Source organism: Emydura macquarii, unplaced genomic scaffold (assembly GCF_026122565.2).
Source record: "Emydura macquarii macquarii isolate MOO-44397 ecotype Brisbane River unplaced genomic scaffold, CSIRO-AGI_Emac_v2 contig_2636, whole genome shotgun sequence".
Taxonomy (NCBI): domain Eukaryota; kingdom Metazoa; phylum Chordata; order Testudines; family Chelidae; genus Emydura; species Emydura macquarii.
In genome coordinates this window covers 27,275,968-27,303,862 of record NW_027132773.1, presented here as the reverse complement: position 1 = coordinate 27,303,862, position 27,895 = coordinate 27,275,968, and the positions used below count along the sequence as shown (strand labels likewise).

Genomic DNA, 27,895 nt, shown 5'->3' with positions numbered 1-27,895 from the left:
TTGCTACAAATTTCAGATTTAGGCAGGATTTTCCATTTGGGCCCCCAGACTATAGCTACTTTAATGAGCTCTCCATTTGAGCCTATGGCCACCTGTTCTTTGCCTCACCTATATCAGAAGATATCCTGTCTCATTCCCCTTATCTTAGCCAAAAGATTGGGTGAGCTTCAGACTCTTAAAGCAGGACCTCTGTATATGCTGTTTATCAATGATCAAGAAGCTTTGAGGGCACATCCAAAATTTTTAACTCAAGTGGTATTGGCTTTTCATTTAAGCCAGAAAATAAATGTACCTATGTTTTTTCTTGAAGCCACACCAAATAGGGATGAGAATCATCTGCATACTTTGTATGTAAGGCAAGCATTAACCTTCTGCATGGAGAGGATTGAGTCTTTCAGGCTATCTCCTCAGCTCTTTGTTCTGTGTGTTGACAGTATGAGAGGGCACGCAGTTTCAGCACACAGTCAGTTTCCTGACTGATAATTTTCATGTCATTACAGTTTACAAGGTAGTGAACACCCCTCCTCCACAGAGACTGTTAGTCAATTCAATGAGATCTTATGCTCTCTCTGTATGTTTCTAAAGTGCATACCCATACTGGAGGTTTGTGGGCAGCTACTTGGTCTTCTCTGCATACCTTCACTCATCATTATGCTGTCACAGTTGTTTCTAGATCTGTTGCAAACTTTGGAAAAACAATGTTGCAGTCACTATTTAAATAGACTGTGAGCCCTGTCTCCTAATGATACTGCTTGTGAGTTACTTGAGTAGAATACATATGTGCAACTACTCAAAGAAGACAAAACTGTTATTTACCTGTATTGTAACTGCTTTCAAGATGTGGTTGCACACGTGTCTTCCACGACCCAACCTCTGTCTACTCTCCATTGGAGACCTGTTTCTCCAGGTTCTGATGTGAGGGATCTGAGGGGGATTTGAGTGGCACCACTCTTGCATAGCCTTGCAGAAGAGGTGGTAAGAATGTGCAGGGCATGTGCGCTGCCTCAATGGGTACTGCTGCAGAACATCTGGCTCCAGCATTCTGGTTGCACACACAGTTGAGTGGAATGCATGTATACAACCGCATCTCAAAAAACAATAGTTACAGAATGGTTAAGTAAGCATTTTTCCCTCATGCACTTTGACCTACTCTTAGGAACTGTTAGTGCATGGCAGCAGGGTCCACATGGACACTTAATGCCTGCTAGGCTAGCGCAGGGCAGATCTACATCCTGTCTTGCTGGAAACTAAGTGTTCATGTATATAAGCCTTCAGTCTCTTGTGACTTCATAACTCCAGTAGTTTCTCAGTCCTCCATAAAACTCAGAAACCCTTCCCTATATTTAATGTTACTAAAAACAAGCTAAGAAAAATGTTCAGACATTCATATATCCATAAAGAAGCCCCACAGACACAATTGCCCCATGATCCAAATTTAGGCCACCTTTTAACGTGAAAAATATAGATCTGTGAATTTTTCCACATAAAAGGTGGAAAAATAATATTGCAACAGCAGAAAATGAGCTTTTATAGAATTGCTGGAAAGAAGTGAATGTAAATATTGTCTGTTATGTAAACTTGAAAACTACTTCATTCACCACAGAGATGAAACAACAAAAACTCTAATAGCATGTTCAATAGAGAACTTAAATAAATTGATTATAGTTTCTGGAGTTGGAATTTGTTCAGGATGCTCAAGTTAGCACCTTTCTTCTTTCCAAAAAGGGCAAAGAATAATTAACTAACACAAGTGATCAGAGCGTGTGGTATGTCTTGCCCAAAGTAGCACAGTGTCCACTAATGTCTTTCTGAAGCATTGGTTTTACTGATTCACTTGAAAGAAAAGTACTTACTGAATCACCATTACCACTTCCTGCAGCAGTTAAAGTGATCCCATCCAAGAGACTGAACTGGTCCAGCCTTACTTACCTTGAGATCAAACAAGGTCACAGCAGATATAGTGGCTACAGATTTGAGAGGGAGGGAGCAAGAAGATGGTGTTTACCATTCTTTTCTAGGCTTAGCTATATAATTGTATGCATATAAAATGAGCTTGCCCACTTTTCATACTTTGGTAGCAAAGTTAAAAATCCTATAACTGATTCCCTTTCATTAGGTCTATTTTAGCGGAGTTCTGAGTCTAAATATTATGGAGATTACTTGGAGTTACTTTATAGTATTTGGGAAGAAGGAAGTATTTAATAAACCAGTTTTTATTATAAAAAAAAAAAAAAAAGTAAATCTTGTCACAGAACTTTACTGCAAAAATTGCATCTATATTCTTCCTTAAACACTAGAAATCCATGAGTTGGGAGAGTCTGCACTAGAGCAGCCTAGAATTGTTGTGCTATGGAGACTAGTTAGTGTTGTTTATATTACTGTGGTGCCTAAGAGCTTTAGTCATGGACCAGGCCACCATTTTGCAAGGTGCAGTGCAAACACAAAACAAAAGAAGGTTTCAGCCTTCATGAGTTTATAATCTAAGAATAAGATGAGACAACAGATGGATGTAGATGAATTGGGCAGTACAAGGAGTTGGCATGATAGGCAATGGTCTCTGTACATGAGCCTAACAGTTGTCAAGAGGAATTTAAAGGTGGATAGTGAGGTAGTTTTTGCAGATATTTAGAGAGGAGGAGCCTCCCAAGCCGGAAGAATAGCATGGGAAAAAGCATGAAGGTGCTTGTTTGAAAATTAACAAGTGGGTGATGGAGGCATCGTGGGCCAATCAGAGATGAGCATCATCTTGATAGTGAATGAGAAATGATAGATAGGACAAGGTTTGACTGTGAAGGTTCTTGAAAGTGAAGACAAGCGACTTATTTTTGAAACAGTAGAGAAAGGGAAGCCAGTGGATGGATGCAAAGAAAGCTATGGTCTGAGAAAATTACTTTAGTGGCAATATTCTTAATGGATATAATCAGGGCAAGATTGCATTTGTCAAGGCCTGAGAGAAGGACGTAGTAGTAATCAAGATTTAAGATGATGAGAGCATGGACAGGTGTTTTAGCTGTGGGAATGGGTAGGAAAGTCCTTATCTTAGAGAGAGATGGCAAAAGGAATCAGCAAGATTTAGACACAATCTGACTTTGAGGACCTAGAAAGAGGTCTGAGTCAAAAATGATACACAGGATGATGCCGTTGTCTACAGTGATTGAGAGAGGAGGTAGTAGGGAGGGCTTAAGATGGATGATTAGAAGCTGTGGTTTTAGCCATGTTGAGCTTGAGGTGGCAGCTATACATCCACAAGATGTCACAGAGAGAGGCTGACATTTTAGTATGGATAGAAGAAGGCAGGTCTGGAGTAGACCTAAATCAGTGCGTTGTCTTCATAAAGATGGTAGCTGAATTTGTGTCTGGGTGAGATTGCTCAGAGATAAGGTTTAGAAGGAGAAGTGAAAGGAACTAAGGACAGAAGTTTGTGGAACCCCCACAGAAAGTTGGAGGGAAAATGAGAGGAACATAGAAGAACACACTGAAGGAGCAATTAGAGGTAAGAGAAGGACCAGGAGAAGACCAGACAGTCATGGAAGACAAGGGAAGACAATATTTCAGGGAGAAGAGTGTGGTATACAGTGTCTAATGGGGCTGATGGGCTAAAGGACATAAGGATGGAGTATTGGTTCTGAGCTTTAGCTAGGAAGAGGTCATTAGAGACTTCAGCAGGAGTGATTTCAGTGATGTGCAAGAGGCATAAGCTGGATAGGAGAGGGTCGAGGATGCAGCTGAAGGAGAGGAACTCCAGACAGTGACTATAGATAGCACGTTCAATTAATTTAGAGATGAAAGGGAGATGGGGTGGTAGTTGGAGAGAAAAATGAGCTTGGGAGGGTTTTTTTGAAAATGGGAGAGCCATAGGTATGCTTGTATTGTCGGGAAAGAGCCAGATGTAGGGGAGAGGGGTTAAGGAGAAGAGTAATGAGGGGATAAGAGTGGGTGTGGAGGAGATCAAGGGATGGGATGGGTGTCACTGGAACAAGTAAAGGGGTTAGAGGAGGAGAGCCAACAACAAACTTCTCCATCTGTGATGGGAGGAAGAGGCAAGAGTTGCAAGATGTAATGGTGTATAGTTTCAATTAATGGATTTTGAGTTTTCTTCCTTGCAGGTTACAAAGCTTGTGAAGAATTACAGATCACACTCTACATTGCTTGCCTTGCCATCTAAAATGTTTTATCATAAAGAACTGGAAGTTTGTGCAGACACTTCAGTAGTAACTTCTTTGTTGGGTTGGGAAAAATTACCCAGAAAGGGGTTTCCACTAATTTTTCATGGCATGAGGGTATGTAAAATATTCTTACTAAAGTGGGATTGGGGAGCTATGGGAGATTTGATAGGTGGGAGACTCTTCTCTGGTAACATAAATTTCACATGCTTGGATGTGCAGTAATTAGAGAAGGACTTGTTTATTTTTCTTGAATCTAATTCTAGATCATGTAGATATATTTAATCAAATTAGCCAATACAGCTGTATAATTTGACTCCTTTCCAAACCTACTGCTAAGTATTAAGAAGATAACCAACAGGTATTTATCACTAAATTTGCAACAATTCTCAATATCCGGTCTTAATTTTCTTATTTCCTTCTCTCTTAACACAGGGCACTGAAACACGTGAAGGACACAACCCCTCTTGGTTTAATCCTACAGAAGCAGTTCAAGTAATGCGTTATTGTTGCCTTCTTGCTAAACATGTTAACAGTGCAGTGTCGGTGAATGATATTGGGGTGATTACACCATATCGTAAACAGGTATGATTCTGATGCTTATAAATGATAAGTTATTGTATTTAAAGTCATATTTTTTCATCACTACTAATGCAGTTTTTATTGCAAAAAAATATTGCTAACTTCAGACTACTTTCCTAGCCACGTTATCAGATTTAATGTTTCTATTAAACTATTCATATAGAAAGCTAGCAGTGATGGAAAAGGACACATTCTGCTTCTCGCCCTCTCATTAAAATCCCCAACTCCATCACAATTGGTCATCTGCTTACAGTAGCAGTTGAGAAAATTCTGGTGAGACTGGATAGTAACTAAATGCACACCAAGAAATTTTGTAATGTTGAAATTCTTATGAGCTGTACTATTGTGAGGAAAAGGCCAAGAAGCATGAACTAATTTGAAACTACCTGAAAAAATATCCACCTGTAGGTTAAAATGTTGAGATCCACTTTATCAATAGATAACTAATCATTCTTAACTTGTGATATTGGGTACTTCACCTGTTAGGTTTGCACAAGTCTGACTCTTTCCCAAGTGAACTTTGTACTTTATCTAAAAGCTCTTGTTAATTATTCCCAATTAGAACGTTTGCTGTCAATCCCAATGCAAACATCTTGGGAGGTATAAATTTTCATACATTTGGTATATGTTCTATTTTTTTGATACACTTTGTATGAAAGATAATAGTTTGTTCTTTCATCTCAAAACAAATTCCTTCAATATTTTTGTTTTATAGGTGGAAAAAATTAGATTTCTTCTCCGAAATGTTGATTTGATGGATATTAAAGTTGGTTCTGTAGAGGAGTTTCAAGGGCAAGAGTACTTGGTGATCATCATATCGACAGTATGTAAAAGTGCAACATTTTTTATACAACAGTAAACACCTGTTTAAAAGGCAACATATTTTTATTTACCACTTACGTACAGCACCTGAGATACTGCTTCATTTTCAAATTACAGGCAAATACTGTAGTATGTTAGATATAATTTTGTAATAGCTGGTAAATACTTTTTATATTGTAACAGATGTGTCTTCCATTTTAGATAAGGTTTATTTTATGCAAGGGTATGACTTTTACTTCAGACTTACAGTACATTTAAACATAAGTCTGGGGATTGGAAATTCTGTAGATTTAAGCTAGTCACTGGAGGAGAAAACTTTTGATCACTATGATAAGGAACACGTCTACAACCCACTTCCTAATGAGAGGAGTCCATCTGACCAGAATCACCACCTCATTTTATACCTTTGTTGGTAGCCTCTCCAAAGGCACCAATGCTTGTAAATCCGTAGGCTTGGCAGAATTTGTCAAAACTATTTTTAAAAATCAGATAGTTTATTTTTAAGCACTTTTTAAAATTTTTTATCAATTTAAATTTTCACAGTTGCAGAAAATTAAGGGTGTCAGATAATTATTTAATTACAGTAGATTCTGAGATTCAAAAAATTAAATCCTCATAGCCCTTAATACACAAATTATCAATATCATATGTCAAAATATACAAAGTAAATACCCTTAAATCAAACTCTGATTTCTCAAGCAGCATTTTTCTTACTTTTCCAATCTGTAAATTTCAGTTACCAATAGAAATATTTTTTTCATGGGTGTGTGTGTCTATGCTGAAATAAATATTTATCAACATTTACTGATAAAAATCTAATGCTTCCAAGCCATATTACTTGTATTGTTAATAGTACTTATCTCAATCTTCGCTCCATTACCTTAGTATGAGTGAACCCAGTTCTTGAGACCCATGCTAGCACTGTAACTGCAAGGTCCCACTGAACTTCAGTGCATGTGCACACACACACACAGGTGAAGAAGGTCTCTGCCCTGAAGAGTTCCTAGTCTAAATAGGAGACAATAGGTGGATACTACATACAGAGAAAGTACAAAGAAACAACATGAAGTGTGGTAAGTAGCGGTCCCAGCACACCAACTGCCTGTAGAGGTTGGTTTCCTCCGTGTTAGATTTGAGGCTAATTGTCTGGGCATTGTAAAGAAGCTTGCAATGCCATTCCATGTACAAATACAGTAGCTTAGTCTGTGGGTCAATCAGTTTGAACTTCTGAGCATTACCTACCTTCACCAAGAAAATTAAAATAATTTACCAAAATGGTACTCTTCATTAAATTTAAACTACTAATTTCTAATTATGAATTAGGATTGACACCCCGATTGCTGCTTCACTGGGACCACTTTATACACCATTCTCCTTGAGCAGTCTCAGCTGGAGAACTTGCCTTGTGTAGGAATATCTAGAGTGGCAACATAGTTGGCGGGATGTTGTGTGAAGTTGTACTTACCTGCTTCTTCGAGTGCTTGCTCATGTCCATTCCACTATAGGCGTGCGTGCCTCCGTGCACAGCTACCGGAACTCTTTTCCCTTTAGCATTACCTGTAGCGCTGGCTCCAGCGCGCCCTGGAGCCCCACGCACATGCTGCAGTATATGAGGCGCTGTCAGCTGTGTGCCCCCACAGTTTCTTCTTTCTGCCTGTGACGGTTGCTGGAACTGCTATGGCTTGCATCGCAAGTGTTCTCAATCCCTTTTGTTCTACCTTAATTGTTTGTTTGTCTTAGGTAGGTAGATTAGACCTTAAGTGTTGTTAATAGTGGTAGTGAGTCACTTAGGATAGTCCTGGCTGGGATTTTGCTCAGAGTGGGACATGCCCTGGTCACCGGACTTCAAACCTTGTGCCTCCTGTGGAAAGGCCTTTCCACTGAGCGACCCGCCATGATAGTAGCTTAAAGTGCCTTGGGGAAGCTCATCATAAGGACAAATGCAAGATCTGTAGGGCCTTCAGACCTCAAATTCAAAAAGCCAGAGAGATCCACTTGAAAGCCTTACTAATGGAGGCAGCATTCAGACCAGCCTCCGAACCAACCCATTCTACCTCTGTACCAAGTGTGACATCAGAACGCGCCATCAGCTCCGACCCCGCCTTGGCACCAGACTTCTTCCTCTCCATCGAGGAAGAAACAGCGAAAGCAGCATGCTCCCCCACACCATCCAAAAAAGTGAGGTCAAGCATGGGACCACACTCCCCCATGGACCTTGTTGGCCTTGCCTCTGCTGCCACTACCACCGCCCAGAGAGAAGTGGCTGATGTTGCAGGGGAAGCTTGCATTGGGACTGTCATGCGGGCTGACTTGAGAGGGGGGCCATCCAAAATGTGAGGTCAATGTGTAATATGTGAAAGGGAAGTTATAGATGTATTTGAGATGTCATGGGACCACACCAGAACAATGGCCAGCGTAATGGCAGATAGTGGAGACCTCGCTCAACACCACCAGAGCCTACATCTCCAACCAGAGAGCCACCCAGAGAAACCATTTTGTCTTTGTTCCTGACTCCTGGGAGTGGGAGGGACCCATCTCTGCACTTGCTGACTACATTTCTTCCAGAAACCTGGAGGCATTTCATGTGGCATGGACCTTGTTGGCCTTGCCTCCGCTGCCACTACCACCGCCCAGAGAGAAGTGGCTGATGTTGCAGGGGAGTAATCAGAAGCAGTTCGTGGCTGGTTGGGAAGCCGGGCTTCAGTGTCACCCACCAGCGTGAGGAGAATCCCCTTGGTTGAACCTGGGATACAATCCCCAACAGCCCAGTCACCTCGAGTGGAGGGGTTGACACGGCACCGTTCCCTGAGAAGTCTCTCTGGGTCACAGTCGCTGGAGCACCCGGCATTGCCAGGGTACAGAGCAAGATCGCCCTTTCGGCACCAGTCGCGGTCCCCAGCACTGGATGAAGCTTGTTCCAGGAGGCAGCGCCTGTCTGGGTCGCCTGCAAGAGACTACTCCCAAGAAGGCTGCCGGCACCGCTCCCGCGCACTGAGGAGTTCGCCTGCACCAGCATGGCGCAGAACCCAGTCACTGGAGGCAGAGTCGGCACCGGAGGGGAGGCGGTGCCATAAGTCATTGGTTCCCAGGTGCCGCTCCAGGTGTTCCAGTTCAGGATCGGAGCATGATTCCCTGCGTCGGCACTGGTCGCGGCTCTGGGTCTCATCGTCATGATCGACATCATCAAGAGGTCATTCTCCAGAGGGCCGGAACACCCACAGATCAGATCATTGTTCCTCCTCCACTCAGCACCGTGCGGCAGGAGCCTCCGATGCAGCCCTACCGTGCTCCTCTGACAGTGAGTCGGCATTCCCTCGAGAGGATGGCCACTGGGCAAGTCGTTGCTGCCAGCAAAAGATGCTGGTGCACCCCCCTGCTCAGACAGCCCTGGGATGGCCTCAGGGGCAGTGGCCACCCCAATGGTTGCATTGGGGACCTTGGTGGTTTCCAGTGGGGCCAAGTCTGCTGTCATTCAGGTCATCTGGGGTGCAGTCTGTACCACTGGTACCAGGGAACAGCCATCATTCGGCGTCAGACAATGACTAGGACCCCCAGGGAGGGACCTCTGTTGGGGCATCTCATCAGCGGGAAGGGATGCCACCACGCCCTTCCAGTCCTCCTCTTCCCCAGATGAGGCGATCACCCAGGGACTATCAGTGCCCCTGGATGATTTCAGGACACATCAGGAGCTTCTCAAGAGGATGACTTCCAACTTAGGGCTGGAGGCAGAGGAGCTAAAGGAGGCATCAAATAGTCTTTTTAATGTCCAGGCAGCAGCTGCTCCAGGCCAGGTTGCCCTCCCTGTGCACGAGGGGATATTAAAGATAGTGAAGGCCCTGTGGCAGACCCTGTCATCAGTGGCCCCAACCTCTAAGGGGGCCGAAAAGAAATATTATGTCCGAGCCAAAGGATTCAAATACCTTTTTACCCACCCGTTTCCCAGTACCATGGTGGTAGATGCTGCCAACCGGCAGGATAGGCAGGGACAGCTCGGTTCCACACCCAAAAATAGAGAACAAGAGATTAGACTTGTTCAGGAGAAAAGTTTTGCATTGCCAATCAGCAGGCTCTACTGGGCAGGTACAACTTCAATCTCTGGGACTCTCTCAAGTGCTTTGCAGATGCTTTGCCCAAGGACCAGGCACTGGACTTTAGTACCATCCTGGAGGAGGGTATTACAGTGGCCAGAACAGCACTGCAGGCATCTTCAGACATAGCAGACTTGGCAGGCAAAGCCATGGCCTCTGCCATCTGTATGCATAAGTGCTTGTGGCTGCAATCCTCGGGACTATCCCAGGAGGTCCAACAGTCCATCCAGGACCTCCCCTTCGACGGGTCAGCCTTGTTTTTGGACAAGATGGATGCGAAGTTGCATGGTCTGAAAGACTTGACCTCCACTCCTTGTGTCTTTGTGCCCAGGCCTCAAGGCGCCAGTTCTGTCCTCAGGTCCAGCAGCAGCAGAGGTATCAGCCACAGCGGTTCACTCCTTAAAGACAAAGGGACAGAAATAGGGGGTCTTGGAGATGTCGACCAACACCAGGGTCCACCTCAGCCCCCTCCAGCAAGGATTGTCTAGGCGATCCAGTAATCAAAGGTGGTCATTTTGAAGATGTGCCTGAAGACAGCATTCCAGCCTGTTCCCTGGATCCTCCCTGTCCCTTCCAGAACCGCTTAGCTCCTTTCCTCTCTGAATGGTCTAAGGTCACTTTGGACCACTGGGTCTTTGGCATAGTTTCAGCAGGCTATGTCCTCCAGTTTTCCTCTGTTGCTCCCAACAACCCTCCCTCCCCGTCTGTCTTCAGGGACCCCTCTCATGAGCAACGCCTCATGCAAAAGGTAGAGAACCTTCTCAGCCTAGGGGAAGAAGAGGTTCCACCAGATATGAGGAGGAAAAGTGTTTTACTCAAGGTACTTCCTCATCACCAAAGTGAAAGGGGGTCTCAGGCCTATACTAGACCTGCATCATCTCAACAAATATTTCAAGAGACTAAAATTTCACATGATCTTCCTTGCCTCTATTATTCTCTCCCTGGATCCAGGAGACTGGTATGCCACCCTCGGCCTAAAGGATGCATACTTCCATATTTCTGTTTTCCCGAACCACAGACATTTCCTCTGTTCTTTGGTGGCCAGCTCCCATTTACCAGCTTGGGGTGTTGCCCTTTGGCCTTTCCTCAGCCCCAAGGGTCTTTATGAAATCTGGCAGTAGTTGCGGCACAATATAGACAATACAGCGGTCATGTATTACATCAACAGACAAGGGGGAGCCCGTTCCTCAGCCCTCTGCAAAGAAGCAATTGGTCTGTGGGACCTGGCGGTGAGGCATGATTCTCACATAATAGCCTTTCACCCGGAGAGGAAGAGTCAGGAATGACACAGTGGTCTGTCTCAGCAAGTCGTTCTTACCCTGCCACGACTGGTTGCTTCACCCAGATGTGGTCTCTGATTTTCCAAAGGTGGGGCTCTCCCCAGGTGGACCTGTTTGCATCAGCATGGAACAGGACATGCCCACAGTTCTGCTTCCTCCATGGTCTGCAGGCCAGGTCGCTCTCCGATGCCTTCCTTCTGCAGTGGTCGGGGAGCTTCATGTACGCGTTTCCCCCCATTCCTCCTCTTCACAAATTCCTGCTGAAAATCACGAGGGACAAAGCAGACATTATCTTAATTGCATCGGCCTGGCTGTGCCAGCAGTGGTTCAGCATGCTGCTAGACCTGTTGATCGCCCCCTCCCTGTTGAAGCTACTGAGACAGCACGATCTCCTGTCTCAGGACTACGGTTGCTTCCTACACCTGGACCTGGATTCCGTACACTTCATAGCATGGAAGCTCCATGGCTGAGCGCAAACAAGCGAGCCTGTTCGGCACAAGTCGAGCAAATTCTGGTGCGTAGTAGGAAATCTTCCATGCAGGTCACATATTGGGCAAAAATGGAAGCAATTTACTTGTGCAGAGTCCCAGGGAATTTTGCCTGGGTTGTCGCCAATACAGGCAATCCTGGAGTATTTGTTGCAATTAAAACTCCAGGAACTAGCCGTGTACTCGCTGAAGGTCCATCTAGCAGCTATATCAGCGTTCCACGAGCATTTGGAGGTGAGATCAGTTTTCTCCTACTCTGACAATTAGGTTCCTCAACCTGGTCCTCTCGTGGCTCATGGGGGGCCCCTCTTCGAGTCCATGGCTACATGCCCTTTACTCCTGCTTTCTTGGAAGGTGGTCTTCCTGGTGGCCATTACCTCGGCAAGGAGGGTCTCCGAGATTAGGGCACTGACCTAATAGCCTCCTTATATTGGGTTCTATAAAGACAAAGTTCGGTTGTGGCCACACCCAGCCTTCCTGCCTAAGGTAGTTTTCCAACTTCATTATAACCAAGGTATTTTTCTCCCCGTGTTTTTTCCCAAACCACATGGTTTGGAGGAGGAGAGAAGGTGGCACACGCTAGATGTTAGACGGGCATTAGCATTCTACATCAACTGCACAGGAGCGTTCCAAAGATCTACACAACTCTTTCGTCACGGTGGCTGATGGGATGAAAGGCGTACCTGTTTCCACCCAGTGCATCTCATTGTGGATAGCTTCCTGCATCAGGTTCTGATGTGCAGGTGAAGGTGCTCCTTCCAGGGATAATTACAGCATACTCGACCAGAGCTCAAACTTCATCCACAGCCTTCCTAGTGAAAGTGCCTGTGCAAGACATCTGCAGGACTTCCACCTGGTCGTCTGTACACACCTTCACGTCCCACTATGCCATCATCCAGCAGGCGCGCGATGACATGGGCTTTGGCAGAGCAATGCTGCAGACAGCTCATCCATAACTACAGCCCACTGCCAACGTATTGCTTGTGAATCATCTACAATGGAATAGATATGAACAAGCACTCGAAGAAGAAAAGATAGTTACTTACCTTGTAACTGTTGTTCTTTGAGATGTGTTGCTCATGTCCTTTCCATGACCCACCCTCATCCCCGCTGCTGGAGTTGGCAGCAAGAAGGAACTGAGGGGGTGTAGGGCCGGCAGCGCCTCATATACCGTGGCATGTGTGTGGAGCTTCAGCAAGCGCTGGAGCTGGCACTGCAGGTACTGCTAAAGGGAAAAAAGTTTCATGCACACACCTACAATGGAATGGACATGAACAACACATTTCAAAGAACAATAGTTACAAGGTAAGTAACCATCTTTTACTCTGATCCATCCTTACTACAGTAGGAAAGAAAACAAATGATGACTGCAGTATATTTGGGTGAGTTTCCATCTCACATATTGACATGTTGCTTTGTCTGTCTGTCTATACGTTTTAGGTACGGTCAAATGAAGGCTCATTTGATGATGATAGATGTTTCTTGGGATTTCTTTCTAATTCAAAACGATTTAATGTGGCCATTACCAGACCAAAAGCTTTGCTTATTGTGGTGGGAAATCCTCATGTTCTTGTAAAAGTAAGGTGGTGTTGAGTTTTTTTTGGGTTTTTTTTGGTTTTTTTTTGTTTTTTTTTCCCCTCCTTTTTTTAAAAACAGAAGTCTATGCTGTATTTGTATGGTATTTTGGGGGTAGAAGTGCTTTTTGATTTTGTGTTTACTTGGATTGAAAAACAATGTCTTTGTTCTCCTTTCTATGAAATTTTTTTCAAAACTATGTTGAGCACATCTTTCTTCTAGTGTAGTTCTCCTTTGAAAACCCATTAAAAATGTCACAATCTGACCTAACATACCTGTCCCTATGCATAACTGGCACTTTTTTTTTTTTTAAATATATATATATATATACTCGTGTTAGCTGCATTAACTCTGCAGCGCTAGGATTGTGAGCTGGATTCGCTCTTAACTCATGTATCAGCAGATTTCTTAATTGTTTATTTTCATTGTAGAGCCAAGCTCTGCCCTCATATGCAAAAGGTTCATTGGATGTTGCTTTCAATGGGGTTGCATAGATGTAAAATAAATTCAGAATTTGGCTTGTATAGTCTCACACTTTTGCATCACTACCATTGATGTAGGAAAGAGTCTGTTCAGAGTGACTTTAGAGAATGCAATTAAGAAAAACGTTTTTACTTGTAAACTGAGTAAATTTCACCAAAAACCAGATATGCCACCGAGATGCAACCTTGGCATACTGTTTCTAGTTTCCTGTTTGTTTGTTTTTTCAATGCATAGCCACCTCCTTTATTTAAATTTGCATCCCTATCTGTGACTAAAGGGATAGTTACGGGAAGGAATTTAAATGCAGTATTTTTGATTTCTCAGCTTGTGGCTTCAGTTATGCTGGGAATCTGTATCTGTTAGTACTACGGTTATTGACTTAGCTGTACTAAGAAATACATCCACAGTGTCAAAATACTTGCTGTTATCAGTTGTATGTCTTTAGAATATTTAGGTCTTTTTGTCCATGTCTTCTGCATCTCTAAAAGGACTTAAGAGTAAACAAATACACAGAACTATGACAGTCAGAATTTTCCTTAGTTTAAGTCACCCTACTGACATTCTTCCCTACCATAGGGAAACTCTAGATACGTTTAGAAAATAAGTTTGAAGTATCATTCTTTGTTACCCTCCTGAGCCTTAGCTGGAAATGAAAGTGTTTTGGTTCCTCCTCTCATCTTGGTCAATAAGAATTTAAAAATCAATATATTTTTAGATAACAACCATAATGTTTAGGTTGATTTGGATGCATTTTTAATACTTTGTTAAAGAGATTCCCTTTTGGCTTAGGCGACCCAAAAAAAATCCAAGGACTCTTAAGGCTTGTCTATGAGGTGAACTGTTTGTGCCTAGAGTAGCCCACCTGAAAATGCCAAGGTCAGGGTAGGCTGCAAAAAGAGAGCAGATTCTCCCAAACTGGTGGCTAATACTGTAATTAGATTCACCAACCAGTCACAAACAGTGCCCCCACACTGGTTATCAAGAAGCTAAAAGCAAGAAGTTACACAGCCCCCTTTATTACATTTTAGTCTCTGGCCCCCAATTAGCAACTAGGACCATTAGAGATAAGTTATTAAAACTCTATTCCTTTTGCCAAAAATGTTCTCCTGATCCCCCAAAGGATCAGCCACGTTACCAGACCAATGTAAGTTTGGATCTTACCCAAAATACCACACTGCCAGTCAATACTTTAGTAACTAAACTAAAAGTTTATTATAAAGGAAAGAAACAAATAAGAGGAGAGATGTTTTTAAATGATTAAAGCAATGAGACGCACACAAATGACTTTAATGTCCATATATATCAGCTTCTTAGCAGGATTGTGGAGTTCACAGGCTTTTACAGTTCCTCTGGCATACATCCAGTAGCTGAATGGGTCTCAGTCCTTTTTTTCACAGCTTCAGTTGTAGGTGAGTTGATCCAGAGGTAGGAAGCAGGAATGAAGACCAGATAGAGATGGTGCAGCTGCATTTTATAGTGTCTGATTTGCCATGTGGCTTGTTTCAAACACAGGCTCACATGGGTGGTGTTCTGGTTTAGCTCACTGGGCCCTCCATGAGTCATTAATGCTGACACTAATCTGCCTATGTCTTGTAACCCAGAAGCGCACAGCACAAGTGTTTGGATACAGATATATATCACACATATCCATAACTTGCAATACAAATATGATACATACACACAAACAATATGATCATACTTAGCAAATTATAACCTTTCCAATGGTACCTGACATGGCATGTCTTGTAAGAATCATTGCAAATTTCAATAATATTACAAATGGTCAGCCCTGATCCAGACAGCATCACATCATAGTCCACAACAATCCGATTTTGAACAGAACTACGTTAACGTGTACAGGACTTTTAGTGCACACCAGTTGGGTCCACACAGGTCTGTGCATGACACAAGCTGGTGCGTATTAGAATTCACACTCCAGCTGGTGTGGACATAGGTACCGTATAGACAAGCCCTAAGAGACATTGGATTATTTTGTCATGCCTAAGCCTAAAGGGAATCCCTCTAACAAATTATTAACAATGCATTCAAATCAACCTAAACATCATGATTGTTACCTAAAAATATATTGATTTCTAAATCCATGTTGACCAAGATGAGAGGATGGACCAAAACACGTTCATTTCCAAGTAAGAAAATGAGGGGGGGGAGGGGGGAGACTATGGCCAATAGCAATTCTGTATATTTTAGAATTACCACCTTCCTGAGAGTATTAGCTTTATCATTTATAGTGGATCAAAAAGGTAAGGTTAGTGTGCTTTTCCAGAATGCAGTGTTTCAGAAACTCCTAATACTTTTTAGGGGCATATACAAATCTAGCTGTAGAGAATATAAACTCCAGATAAATATAGCAACATTATTTAATTACCTTCTGTTAACCACAGATAGCTAGACTGCAGGTTTTGTTTTTGTCAACAAATACTTTATTCAAATAAATTTGTCTCCTGCATTCTTGCATCAACTGTTAATACTCTTAAATACACAAATGAATTCAAAATGTGTTGCTGTGTTTAAACGTAACTTTTTATTTTGTAGGATCCCTGTTTCAGTGCTCTTTTGGAATACAGCCTAGCAAATGGTGTTTATGTAGGTTGTGATTTGCCTTCTGAATTGAAATCTCTGCAACAGTGAGTGTCTTTTCAGTATTCTTAGGTGTGGGGACAACTTACTGTGTGCATTTCTAAACAGAAATAGTCTCTAATAAGGGTATGACAAATACAGGAACATCCGTTTCCATATTCAGAAGGTGATTACTGAGATATGACTAATGATATGAAACCAAAGCTTTTATTTTCCCATAGTGTTAATTACCAAATTCTAGGTTATTTAGACTGTTGCAATTTATCAGAATTGTGCAGATATATTTGGAGGATTAGGGTTTTTTTAAGTTTCCTTGAAGTCATCAAATATGGCCTTTGGAAACCTACAAAGGAAAAAGCACTTCTAAAAATTACAAGTGAATAAAGACCATTATTTTCAAAAGCTAAGCACTTAATAGCTTCGTGTACTGAAACAAATGGGCTGACTGCTTTGAGCATTGACACCAATGACTTAAAAATCTGATTTGAAAACCTATTTCTAAGATGATTAGCAACTTAACTAAAGGAGGACAGTTTTTAGAAAATGTAATTTAAACTGAGTCCCTTTTAGCCAGATACTAGACTTACTACACGGGAACTAACTTTTTATCTAAACTTGCATGTTCTTATTCAGAGGCGGATGATTAGAACTATTTTACAATTTGTAATTATTTTTCTCTTCATTTTTTAACTTTAATCTATAGATACGACTAGCTTCCAATGTTCAGGGAATAACCAGAAGATTTTTCCGAAGACTTTTCTATCTGGAATTGAATGAGTGGTAACCATTTGATCCAAAACAGAAGCCCAGGACCTTTATTTTCAGCATTGTTTCTAAATTTGAATTCCTAAATTTTAAGGGGACACTTTATTTAACTACAAGCAACTTTTCTTTGTGTCAGTGTAAACTTGCAGTACCAACTTGAGTCTTAACCGTTGTACCAAAATAGTATAAATACCTAAAGTTTACGCATATTGCAGTGTACCATTTACCCTATAGGCTTTTCAAAAGAGAAGCTAAAAAGAGCAAGAAACTAATGTTGAATTTTTCCCATCTTATGTTTCATTTTGTAAAGTCTTTTATTTATTGCCTATAACTTTGGCTGCATTTAAAAAAAAATGTTCTCATGCAAGCAGATTACATTAGAAGCTGTCACAGGTCCTTTCACAGAAAGGATCATCTTAATGATTTGGGAATAGGAAATTAGATTTTAGTTTGAAAGATGTTCTGTAAAGAGTACAAGGGTTACTTAGAGATAAATCAGACATTTTACGGTAAAGATGGAAAAACATTGCAGCAACTATTCCAACGAACAAAGCTTAATTTTTTGTTTTGGAGAAACAATGTTCAGCAAATCCATCCCTATGAGAATGGCCTGCATTGTGGTTTTTTACATGCAAAATATGAAAACATACATATAGTTTATTTTTCTTTATAAGTGAGATAAAGAGTGTTTACAAATTTTGCTTACTGTTTAAATAACACAGCATGATGTGCAAAAATAACCTCAGCTGTAGCTATGTAGTGATTTTTATGAAAAGTTAGTGCTGCAGCTGTTTGACTAAAAAGTGCTGCAAGCAACAATATGATCAAGCCTTGACTGCCTACAGTTTCATTTAATGGGTTTCTGACTGCCTATATATTATAAGTAAATATTTTGATTAAAAATATTGCCATAACAGTGAATACAAGGCTTATCGTCATGGCCGTGTTTCCTTTTAATTTTCTTTGAACTATCAAAACTTGGGTTTCTCTCTTCGTGTGATTGCTCATATCCATTCCAATATAGGTGCACAGATTCCCGGAACTTTTTTCCCCTTAGCAAGCCCCATAGGGTTGGCTCAGGTGCCCCCTGGAGTACCGCACTCATACTGTGGTACATAGGGCGCCGCCAACCCTGTGGGCCCTCAGTTCCTTCTTTCCGCCTGTGACAGTTGCTGGAACATTTGGAACTATCCCGATCTCCGGTGGCACCAAGCGTCTCCTCAGTGCAGAGTGCTGCACCGGTACCGAAGCCTTCGGTACTGAACAAAAAGAAGCGGCCCGAGGCCACCCACATGGACTCCCCCCTGCAGCCAGTACAGCAGGGGGTGACTCAGGAGATGCCCCAGCCACATGCCGTGGAGAGTACTCCGGCACCAGCATCTCCTCGCAGGGAGCCTCTCCCGACTCCTGGGGGTGGGGGAGTGCCCCTGCAGGGGCCGTCAACACCGGAGGCATTCGCCCACGCCTCCATCCCCCCCTTGGCCGAGGGCACAGGGACAGGTGTCTCAGGGTAAACCCGCGCTGGGTGCCCCCGGTGGGTGGCAGAGACAGGAGTCGAGGTCTCCCCCCACACGGTCAAGGAGGGTCGAGAGTGCGGGCTCCACTCCTAGCTCTGACTCGTCGAGCTCCTCGACACCACAGCCGGTCAAGAGGTGCACGCACGACGCGATGCTGCTCCAGTTCCGCCTTGCGCATGGGTCACAGCTCCAGCTCTCGTACCCCGGTACAGAGCCCTGCTCAGCACCGATCCCCGACCCTGGTGCACAGCCCAAGGAGGACCTTGGTTCCCGAGGCTACACATCGCAGGTGGCACTGGTCGAGATCTTCAGCATGCAGTCCAGCGTGGGTCACGGTGCCAGTCAGGACAACGCGCCATCGTCAGGCACCGCCTGCCTCGGCACTGACTGCCTCGGCGCCATGGAGTCTATCACATTTGCGGTCGGCACCACGGTGACATCACTCCCAGTCCCGAGGTGGGAAGCGTCGTCGCAAGAGCTCGAGGCGGAGGAGGCGAGCGTCATCCAGCTTGTTCCTTGCTGGCACCATAAGCGTCGGCACCGACGGTCGTCGTCGTCTCAGGGCCATTCACCACGCAGAAGCCGCAAACGCAGATCCAGCGACTCTGCGTCCCGGGGCTGCCATCCAGAGATGACCCAGCAGGCACTGATGCCTGCTCTGGCGTGGCCCCAAGGCCCCTGGCAGTTGCCGTACGGGGGGCCATGGGGTACCCAGGTGGGCCAGGATACTACATCAGTCCACTCCTCAGTGGCTCAGCCAGTGCCCCCATCTCCAAGTCAGCCGGACCAGGGCCACCCCTCTGACGAGGGTTCGGACTCTGAGGAGGTTCCCTCCACGGGGCCCCTTCCGCAGTCCTCGTCCCCAGACGATGCAGCTGCCAGGGACCACAGGTCTCCACTCTGATTTCCAGGCTCACCAGGACCTTCTTAAGATGGTGGTGAGCACTCTCAATTTGGAGCTCAGAGAGATGTCTGAGGAGGAGGATCCCCTCTTCGGGGTATCTGGGTCGGCAGGGCCATCAAGAGTCACCCTGCTGGTGCATGAGAGGATCATGAAATTAGCCAAGGCCCTCTGGTAAACCTCGTTCTCGGTGGCCCCCACCTCCAAGGGGGCCGAGCGCAAGTACTATGTCCCCAAGGAGGGGTTTGACTTTTTATATACCCATCCTGCCCCAGGGACAGTGGTGGTCGACGCCGCTAACCAGCGGGATCAGTAGGGCGGCCAGGGCAACACCCCTAAAGATAAGGACAGCAAGAAATTAGACCGGTATTGAGCATCCAATCACTGCGACCACTCAGGGTCCTCGGTGGGACCCCAGCAAGGCCCAGGCAAGGGCCATAATAATAATAAACGGCAGTTTTGACCACGTGCACGAGGGTGGCACTCCTCCTTTCCCCCTGGATCTCTCCTGGCCCTTTGCCCACAGGCTTTGGCCGTACTACGCCGAGTGGGGAAACTATCACTATGGACCGCGGGGTAGTCCTTGGGCTATGCCCTTCTTCAACTTATGGCCTTCCCCTCGGACTCTTCCCCTATCCCATCCCTCCGCAAGGTCCCCTCTCACGAGCAACTTCTCATACAGGAGATCAACTCCCTCCTCCTGTTCGGAGCTGTGGAAGAGGTTCCTCCACAGGAAAGGGGAAGGAGATTTTATTCACATTATTTCCTCATCCCCAAGGCCAAGGGGGCCTGAGGCCCATTTTGGACCTTAGACATCTCAACAAGTACATCAGGCACTTCAGGTTCTGTATGGTTTCCCTAGCCTCCATCATTCCCGCTCTAGATCCAATTTTCACATTGCTATTCTACCCAGTCACAGAAGGTTCCTCAGATTTGTGGTAGCGGGCTGCCACTACCAGTTCTCGGCCCTGCCCTTTGGCCTCTCGTCCGCTTCCACGGTCTTTACAAAATGCATGGCGGTGGTAGCGGCCCACCTGCGCCGCAGAGGGGTCTAGATCTTCCCATACCTGGATGACTGGCTGCTCCGGGGCAGGTCCAGGGTCCACGTGAGGAACAGCCTGGCACTCACCTGCGCGACCTGCACCAGATTGGGGCTGCTCATCAACGAGCAGAAGTCCACGCTCACCCCGGTGCAGCGCATAGACTTCATCGGGGCCACCCTGGATGCCATTTAGGCCAGAGCCTTCCTCCCACAGCCTTGCTTCGAGGCGATAGCCGCCATAATCAGTGATCTTCACAGGTCCCCCACGCTGACAGCCAGGCAGTGCCTTCAGCTGTTGGGACACATGGCGGCGTGCACGTATGTGGTGAGGCTGGCTCGCCTCAAGCTCAGGCCTCTCCAGGGGTGGTTAGCCTTGGTATACATGCCAGCCAGACACTCGCTCAGCAGGGTGGTCACTGTCCTCACCCAGGTACTGTTCTCCCTGAATTGGTGGAGGGACTGAGGGGAGTCCCCTTCAGAGACTTGGCACAGTCAGTAACCCTGCTTACGGATGCCTCAGATGTGGGATGGGGGGCCCACATCAGCAGCGACCTGAGCACCCAGGGGCTCTAGTCGACAGACAAGAGGTGTCTTCACATCAATGTCAGGGAGCTCAGAGCAGTCCGCTTGGCCTGCAAAGTCTTCCTCAGATTCCCGAGAGGCAGAATGGTTCAGGTCCTCACAGACAACATGGCGGCCATGTTCTATATGAACAGGCAGGGGGGAGCGCACTCCTTGGCTCTTTGCCAGGAGGCCATTCGTCTTTGGACTTTGTGGTGAGGCACAACTTCCACATATCTGCCTCTCACCTCCCGGGGGTCAGGAATGACGAGGCGGACCGCCTCAGCAGGTCATTCTTACCCCACCTCGACTGGTCACTGCACTCGGAGGTGGTGACTTCCATTTTCCACAAGTGGGGGGTTCTCCAACTGGACCTGTTCGTATCGTCCTGGAACAGGAAGTGTCCGAGGTTCTGCTCGCTCCAAGGTCGCGAGCCGGGTTCCCTCTCCAATGCGTTCCTTCTAGACTGGATGGGGACCCTCATGTATGCATTTCCCCCCATTCCGCTGCTGTCCAAAGTCCTCTTGAAAATCAAGAGGGACAAGGCGGACATCATATTGATTGCCCCAGCTTGGCCAAGGCAGCACTGGTACAGCATGCTGCTCGACCTGTCCATCGCCACGCCGATTCCGCTTCCGAGGTGCTACAACCTGCTCTCCCAGGACCAGGGTTGCCTGCTGCACCCAGACCTGGACTCCCTCCACCTGACGGCATGGAGACTCTGTGGCTGACGGAGGGAGAGTCCAACAGGTTCTGCTGGGCAGCAGAAAACCTTCCACTCAGGTGGTGTACCGGGCCAAGTGGAAGTGTTTTACCTGTTGGGCGGAGTCCCGGGGTATCCCACCAAGCTGTTCGCCCATACAGGCGATTTTGGAGTATCTCCTCCATCTGAAGCTCCAGGGTCTAGCACTGGCCTCCCTGAAGGTGCACCTGGTGGCCATCTCTGCCTTCCACCAGCCGATGGAAGGGCGGTCTCTATTCTCCCACCCCATGTCAGTCAGGTTCCTTAAAGAGGTGGAGAGGCTATACCTGCAGGTCATGACCCGGTGCCTCCCTGGGATCTGAACCTGGTCCTCGCCATGTTGACCGGACCCCCCTTCGAGCCCATGGCTACATGCCCGCTTCTCGTCCTCTCTTAGAAGGTAGCCTTGCTGGTGGCCATTACATCGGCTAGGAGGGTCTCCAAGATAAGAGCATTGACCTTAGAGCCCCCTTACATGGTTTTCTATAAATATAAGGTCCGATTGAGACCCCACCCGGCCTTCCTGCCTAAGGTGGTGTCCCAGTTTCACTATAACCAGAATATCTTCCTCCCCATGTTCTTTCCTAAACCACACGGTTCAGAGGAGGAGCGGAGATGACATTCGCTGGACGTCAGACGAGCCTTGGCCCTCTACATCGAGCTGACCAGGCCATTCCACAAGTCATCGCAACTGTTTGTGGCAGTGGCGGACCGGATGAAAGGCTCACCTGTCTCCACCCACCGCATCTCCACCTGGATCATTGCCTGCATCAGGACCTGCTACGAGTGGGCGAAGGTGCCCCTCCCAGGAGCTGTAACAGCGCACTCAACCAGAGCCCAGGCCTCATCCGTGGCCTTCCTGGAACGAGTGCCCCTGCGGGACATCTGCAGAGCAGCGACCTGGTCGTCGGTCCACACCTTCACGTCCCACTACGCCATCGTGCAGCAGGCGAGAGAGGACATGGGCTTCGGCAGGGCCATGCTGTTGAGAGCAGCTCATCGGTAACTCCTACCCACCTCCAAGGTATGGCTATTTAATCACCAATATTGGAATGGATATGAGCAATCACTCAGAGAGAAAACAGGGTTACTTACCAGTAATTGTTGTTCTTCGAGATGTGTTGCTCATATCCATTCCAAACCCACCCTCCGTCCCCGCTGTCAAAGTTGGCAGAAAGAAGAGACTGAGGGCCCGCAGGGTTGGCGGCACCCTATGTACCGCGGTATGAGCGCGGTACTCCAGGGGACGCCTGAGCCAACCCTACGGGGCTTGCTAAAGGGAAAAAAGTTCCGGGAATCTGTGCACGGGGCGCGCACACACCTATGTTGGAATGGATATGAGCAACACATCTCGAAGAACAGTTACTGGTAAGTAACCCTGGTTTTTGGTTTTTGGTTTCACTCTTCAATAAGCAAACAGATTGCTGACAGTCTTGCTACTATAGATCTGATCAGTGGCTCAGGAAGTCTGATAGTCTTTCACAAGGCAGTAACCATATGTGATGCTTTTCAGTATAATACATTAGGGGATAAAATCCCTAATTCATATACGATTAAAGCCACATGGGACAACTAGCTTTGTCTGACCACCTGCATAATATAGACCACAGAATTTCACCTGTTAATTCTTGCATCCAGCCAGTAACACTTAAGTGAACCAGAACGCATCCTGTAGACCCTTTGTTTAAGGTTTCATACATAGACTTTTGTGATCACTTAGTCTGACCTACATAGGCCATAGGATTTCCCTGTAATAATTCCAACTTCAAGTCTAATAGCTGTGATTGAACTAGAGCACATTTCCTAAAAAAAACATCCAATTTTTATGTTAAAATCTGCAGTGATGGAGAATCCATCACAACTCGTGGAGGGAAGTGCCAATGATTAATTACCCTCACTGTTAAAAATGTACACCTTATTTTTAGTGTGAATTTGTCTAGCTTGAATTTGCATCCACCAGTGGATTTTGTTATACCTTTGTCAGCTAGATTTAAGAGCTATGTTACCAAATGTCAGTCCCCCCCATGTAGGTACTTGGAGACTGTGATCAAGTCTCCCCTTTGATAAGCTAAATAGATTGAGCTCCTGGAGTCTCACTATAAGACGTTTTCCAATCCTTCAGTCATTCTTGTAACTTTTCTGAACTGTCTCCAGTTCTTCAAAATCCTTATGGAACAGTGGTCACCAGAATTGGACACAATTCCAGTGTCGCTTGTACCAGTACCAAATACAGAGGTAATATAATCTCCCTACTTCTCTGTATTCTGTTTGTACAGCCAAGTATTGCATTATTAGCCTTTTTGGCCACAGCATCACACATGTTCAGCTGATTATTCACCACATCACCCAAGTCTTTTTGAGAGTCACTGCTTCCCAGGATAGTCTCCTGTGCTGTAAGTATGGCCTAAATTCTTTGTTCCTAGATGTGTAACCTTACATTTGCCATATTGAAATGCACATTATTTATTTTCACTCGTTTTACCAAGTAATCCAGATTACTGCATATCAGTGACCTATCCTCTTCATTATTTACCACCCTCCAATTTCTGTGTCATCTGCAAACTTTTTTAGTAATTGTTTTTTCCCCAAGTTATTGATAAAAAGATTAAATACCAAAGGGCCAAGAATCAGTCCCCAGAAGACCACACTAGAACCACAGTCACTCGTCAATTACCTGTTTATAAATACATCTCAAAATCTATCATTTAACCAGTTTTTAATCCATTTATTCTTTGAGTGAGGGTCTGTATTATATTCCACTGTTTACACATGCATGTAAATGTCCAGAGCCAGACAATTTGAAAGTAGTAGTGTCCATTGATCCACTCATGCCACATGGTTTCATCCAATGCAATAGAGGGCGGGCGAACCCTCTCAGTTTCCAGTTCCTTCTCACCATTGCATGGTCTGATTTGGAGCTCATAGTATCCTCTCATCTGATACACTTTTAAAAAAAGAAAACAAGTTTAGAAATTGCATATAGTTAGTTTTATTCTATTATTTTTACTGTTTTTTCATAATTTAATTTTTATTAGTAGTTTTAGTAGGATTTGGACTTTGAGGAATTGGTTTTCCCATTTCCTCTCCCACCAGCACCCACATGGGTACTCAGTTATGTCAAAGATGCCAGGCTTCAAGATCTGCATCCCTTGCCTGCATTCGTTCTCATTCAGCTACAAGCACCTACAGTGCCTGTCTTGCTTGGGACAAGCTTATATTTCATTCAGGTGCAGTATCTGCCAGTTCTTCCCAACCTGTACACAAGAAGGCTGGGCTGTTTGCTTCAAGAACATGGAAGTTACCATGAGGCTGCAGTTAGATCCAGACCCCCCCCCCCCCCCCCCCGGTACGTTGACCTGAAAAACCCATGTTTCTCCAACTCCAGCAATACTGCCGCTACACCCAAGTATTTGCATAAGCATAGCAGTAAGTCTTTCTCCAAACCGAAGGACGATGCACTTTCCCAGGAGTTCCAGCCATGGAAAATCGGCAGATTTCAAAGCGCAAAAGCATGGCAAAAAATAATCACACAAACCGACAGATCCACCAGTACCGAGCACCAAGCCGTGCACACCTTCAGTGTCAGCCTCCCTTAAGATGAGGGAACTGGCGATTCTAGGACAATTCTCCACTCTGGCATCAGTTCTCTGGTTACAAGAATGGGTACCATTAACGCCAGGGTGGTCGGAGAAAGCACAAGAGCCACATGAGCAGTTCGCACTAAGGCAGGGGTGTCAAACTCACTGATGGTGACGGGCCAAATTCACGTAACATGCCTTTCACAAGGGCCATGCATTACCCACTGCCGAAAAATTTGGGCTGTCTTCCATTTTCGGCGGCACAGCATCAGCCCTTTTTGGCAGCGGGTTGACACTTTGAGGCATTTCTGCGGAGGAAGGCATTGCCGCTTTAAGACTCTCTTAAAGTGGGCCCTCCACCGTCTTAGCTCTTAAAGGGGCAAAGAGAAACATACAAAGAGAAACTTTCGGCAGCAGCACGACTCACTGAAACACTGGCTGAACGTGGGCTGGATCAAAAAGGTTTGCGGGCCGTATGTTTGACACCCCTGCTCTAAGGGAACAGAAATCACCACCACCTGCACTTAGAGAGGTCCAATCTCCTATCCTGGACTTGCCACAGTTAGGACACGCTTCAACTGAGCTTACTGTGGTTTGTTTGGTTGGTTCTGATGGTACAGCCATTGGATCCAGGATCTGAGTTCTTATGCTCCATCGGAAACCAATGACGAGCCATCTGTTCACTATCAGTACAAGTATATGAAAGGTCTGCCAGTGGCATGGCAATATCTTCCCTTCAGCAGCATGGAAGCTGCTGGTTGCCCTTTCCATGGGGCACTCCACTCTGTCCATCCAATCAGTCTTGCTGACCCTATTGGGGGTCTTTGCCCCAGTACTCACCCTTGAAACCTGCTCATTCTGCGAGGGAAGCTTTGCTTCTATCTCCACGTGGGGTGCCCTCAAGCAGAGGCGCTGAACAAGCGATGGAGGACAAACCACTCTTGTCTAGTTCCCACGGTACTGCTGGAGCAGGAGCATTTCCCGTCATCCCCTCTGGATGCTGCAGTCACTTCAGCCTCCCTTCACCTTCAGATGACTTTTGCCAATTTCAGGAACTCCTGCAAAAGGTGATGGGCAAACATATTCTACTGCAGGAAGTACAGGAGAAGCATCAGCTCCTGAACAATCTTCATTCCTCATTATCAAGCAGCATTGCTCTACCAATCAACAATGCCATTCTCCATCCAGCTTGAACAGTTTGGCATACCCTGGCTACTTGCATGCCTAACCTCACGGGGGCAGAGAAGAGACCCCTGCTTGCTCAGAGTGGCACTCTGTCCCCCTCTAGTGGTGGCTAGGCCCCCTAGAGATTGATGAGCCTGCTATAGCCTTGCCTAAGAGATGTCTTTCACTTGTAATGCTGACCCACACGGGTGTTTGGTGCAGGGATCAAACCTGGGACTTACGGAGCTTAAAGCATGAGCTAACATATGAGCTAAAAGATACTTGTTTCTTAGCCAAGGCTGTAGCAGGCTTAACATTCTCGGGGGCCTAGCCACCACTAGAGGGGGGGACAGAGCACCATTTTGAGCAAGCAGGGGTTACATCTATATCAGCCAAGGGGTCTGAATTTCTTTTGTCACCTCTCACCCAATTCCCTTGTGGTGCAAGCAGTAACAGAATGATTCAGACAGAAATATCTGTGCTCCTCCTCAACAAATAAGGAGGGCAAATACTTAGAACTTCTACGATGCAAGGTCTTCTCTTCAACAAGCCTCTAATTTCAGATTTCAAACTACTAGACCTTGTTGGCCAAATGTGAATTTCTTAACTACAGTAAATTGGAGGACTTCACCAACAAGCTGCCTTAGCAAGAACAAGAACATTTCCAGTCTATCGTGGAGGAAGGCAAGCTGGTGGCTAGAACGGTGCTACAGTTAGCTGTAGATGCAGCAGATACCTCGTCTCACTTGGTGGCTATGGGCATTGTGGCTGCATTCTTCCAGTTTCCCCAGAGTGGTGCAGAACACCATTAAGGACCTTCCTTTCAATGAGTCGCATCTGTTTAATCAGAAGACTGATGACTCCTTCAAGGATGCTAGACACCCACCTTATGATCACTGGATATCTATACACTTGCACCCAAGATAAAATTTTACTGCCTGCCACCTACACATCCGTTCAGGACTTCCCAGTTCTGCCACCAAAGGCCATAATAATCTCCTCGTAAGCACCAGAAGACCCAACGATCCTGCCCTCAAGGCCCATCTTTACAATCTGTCATTTCATGTTAAAACCTCTCAAACAGTATTTGAGTGCTACTAGGGAGCTGTCAACTACCATGCCTATCACCATGCAACCATTCCCCTCTTCCCCCTTTGGGGGTCTAACACTCTTTTTACCAGCTTGGAGTGCAAGAATAATTGACAAGTGGATCCTGGATGTGATCTACTATGGCTGTACAATCAAGTTCACCATGCTACCTCATCCACTTCCCCCACCCTGATCCCTTTTCAGGGACCACTTTCATGACTGCATCCTTGCCCTTGAAGAGGACTACTTACCACAAAGGGAGTGATATAGCACGTCCTTCTGACCTCTCAGGACACAGGGTTCTATTCAACTTTCTTCTTGGTACCCAAAAAGAAGAGCAGGTGGAGATCAATCCTTGATCTCCATCACCTCAGTTGCGTCATTCAGAAGCCCACGTTTCATATGGTCACTTTAGTGGCCATCATACCATGACTAGAAAAAGGTATCTGGTTTACAG

At 45.6% G+C, this 27,895-nt stretch overlaps 1 protein-coding gene across 4 annotated transcripts in view; it reads left to right on the top strand.

Annotated features, from left to right (window-relative positions):
* MOV10L1 (Mov10 like RNA helicase 1) overlaps positions 1-17,758 on the top strand; it is a 93,762-nt gene extending 76,004 nt beyond the window's left edge. For 3 of the 4 annotated variants that reach the window (XM_067564356.1, XM_067564354.1, XM_067564357.1), the window contains 6 exons: positions 4,107-4,280; positions 4,599-4,748; positions 5,461-5,568; positions 12,864-13,001; positions 16,035-16,126; positions 16,783-17,758. In XM_067564356.1, the coding sequence (XP_067420457.1) occupies positions 4,107-4,280; positions 4,599-4,748; positions 5,461-5,568; positions 12,864-13,001; positions 16,035-16,126; positions 16,783-16,792 (672 nt within the window). In that variant the 3' untranslated portion in view covers positions 16,793-17,758. The remainder of the gene's footprint in view (positions 1-4,106; positions 4,281-4,598; positions 4,749-5,460; positions 5,569-12,863; positions 13,002-16,034; positions 16,127-16,782) is intronic. The other variant, XM_067564355.1, reaches the window with a different exon arrangement.
* The last annotated feature ends 10,137 nt before the right edge of the window (positions 17,759-27,895 follow it).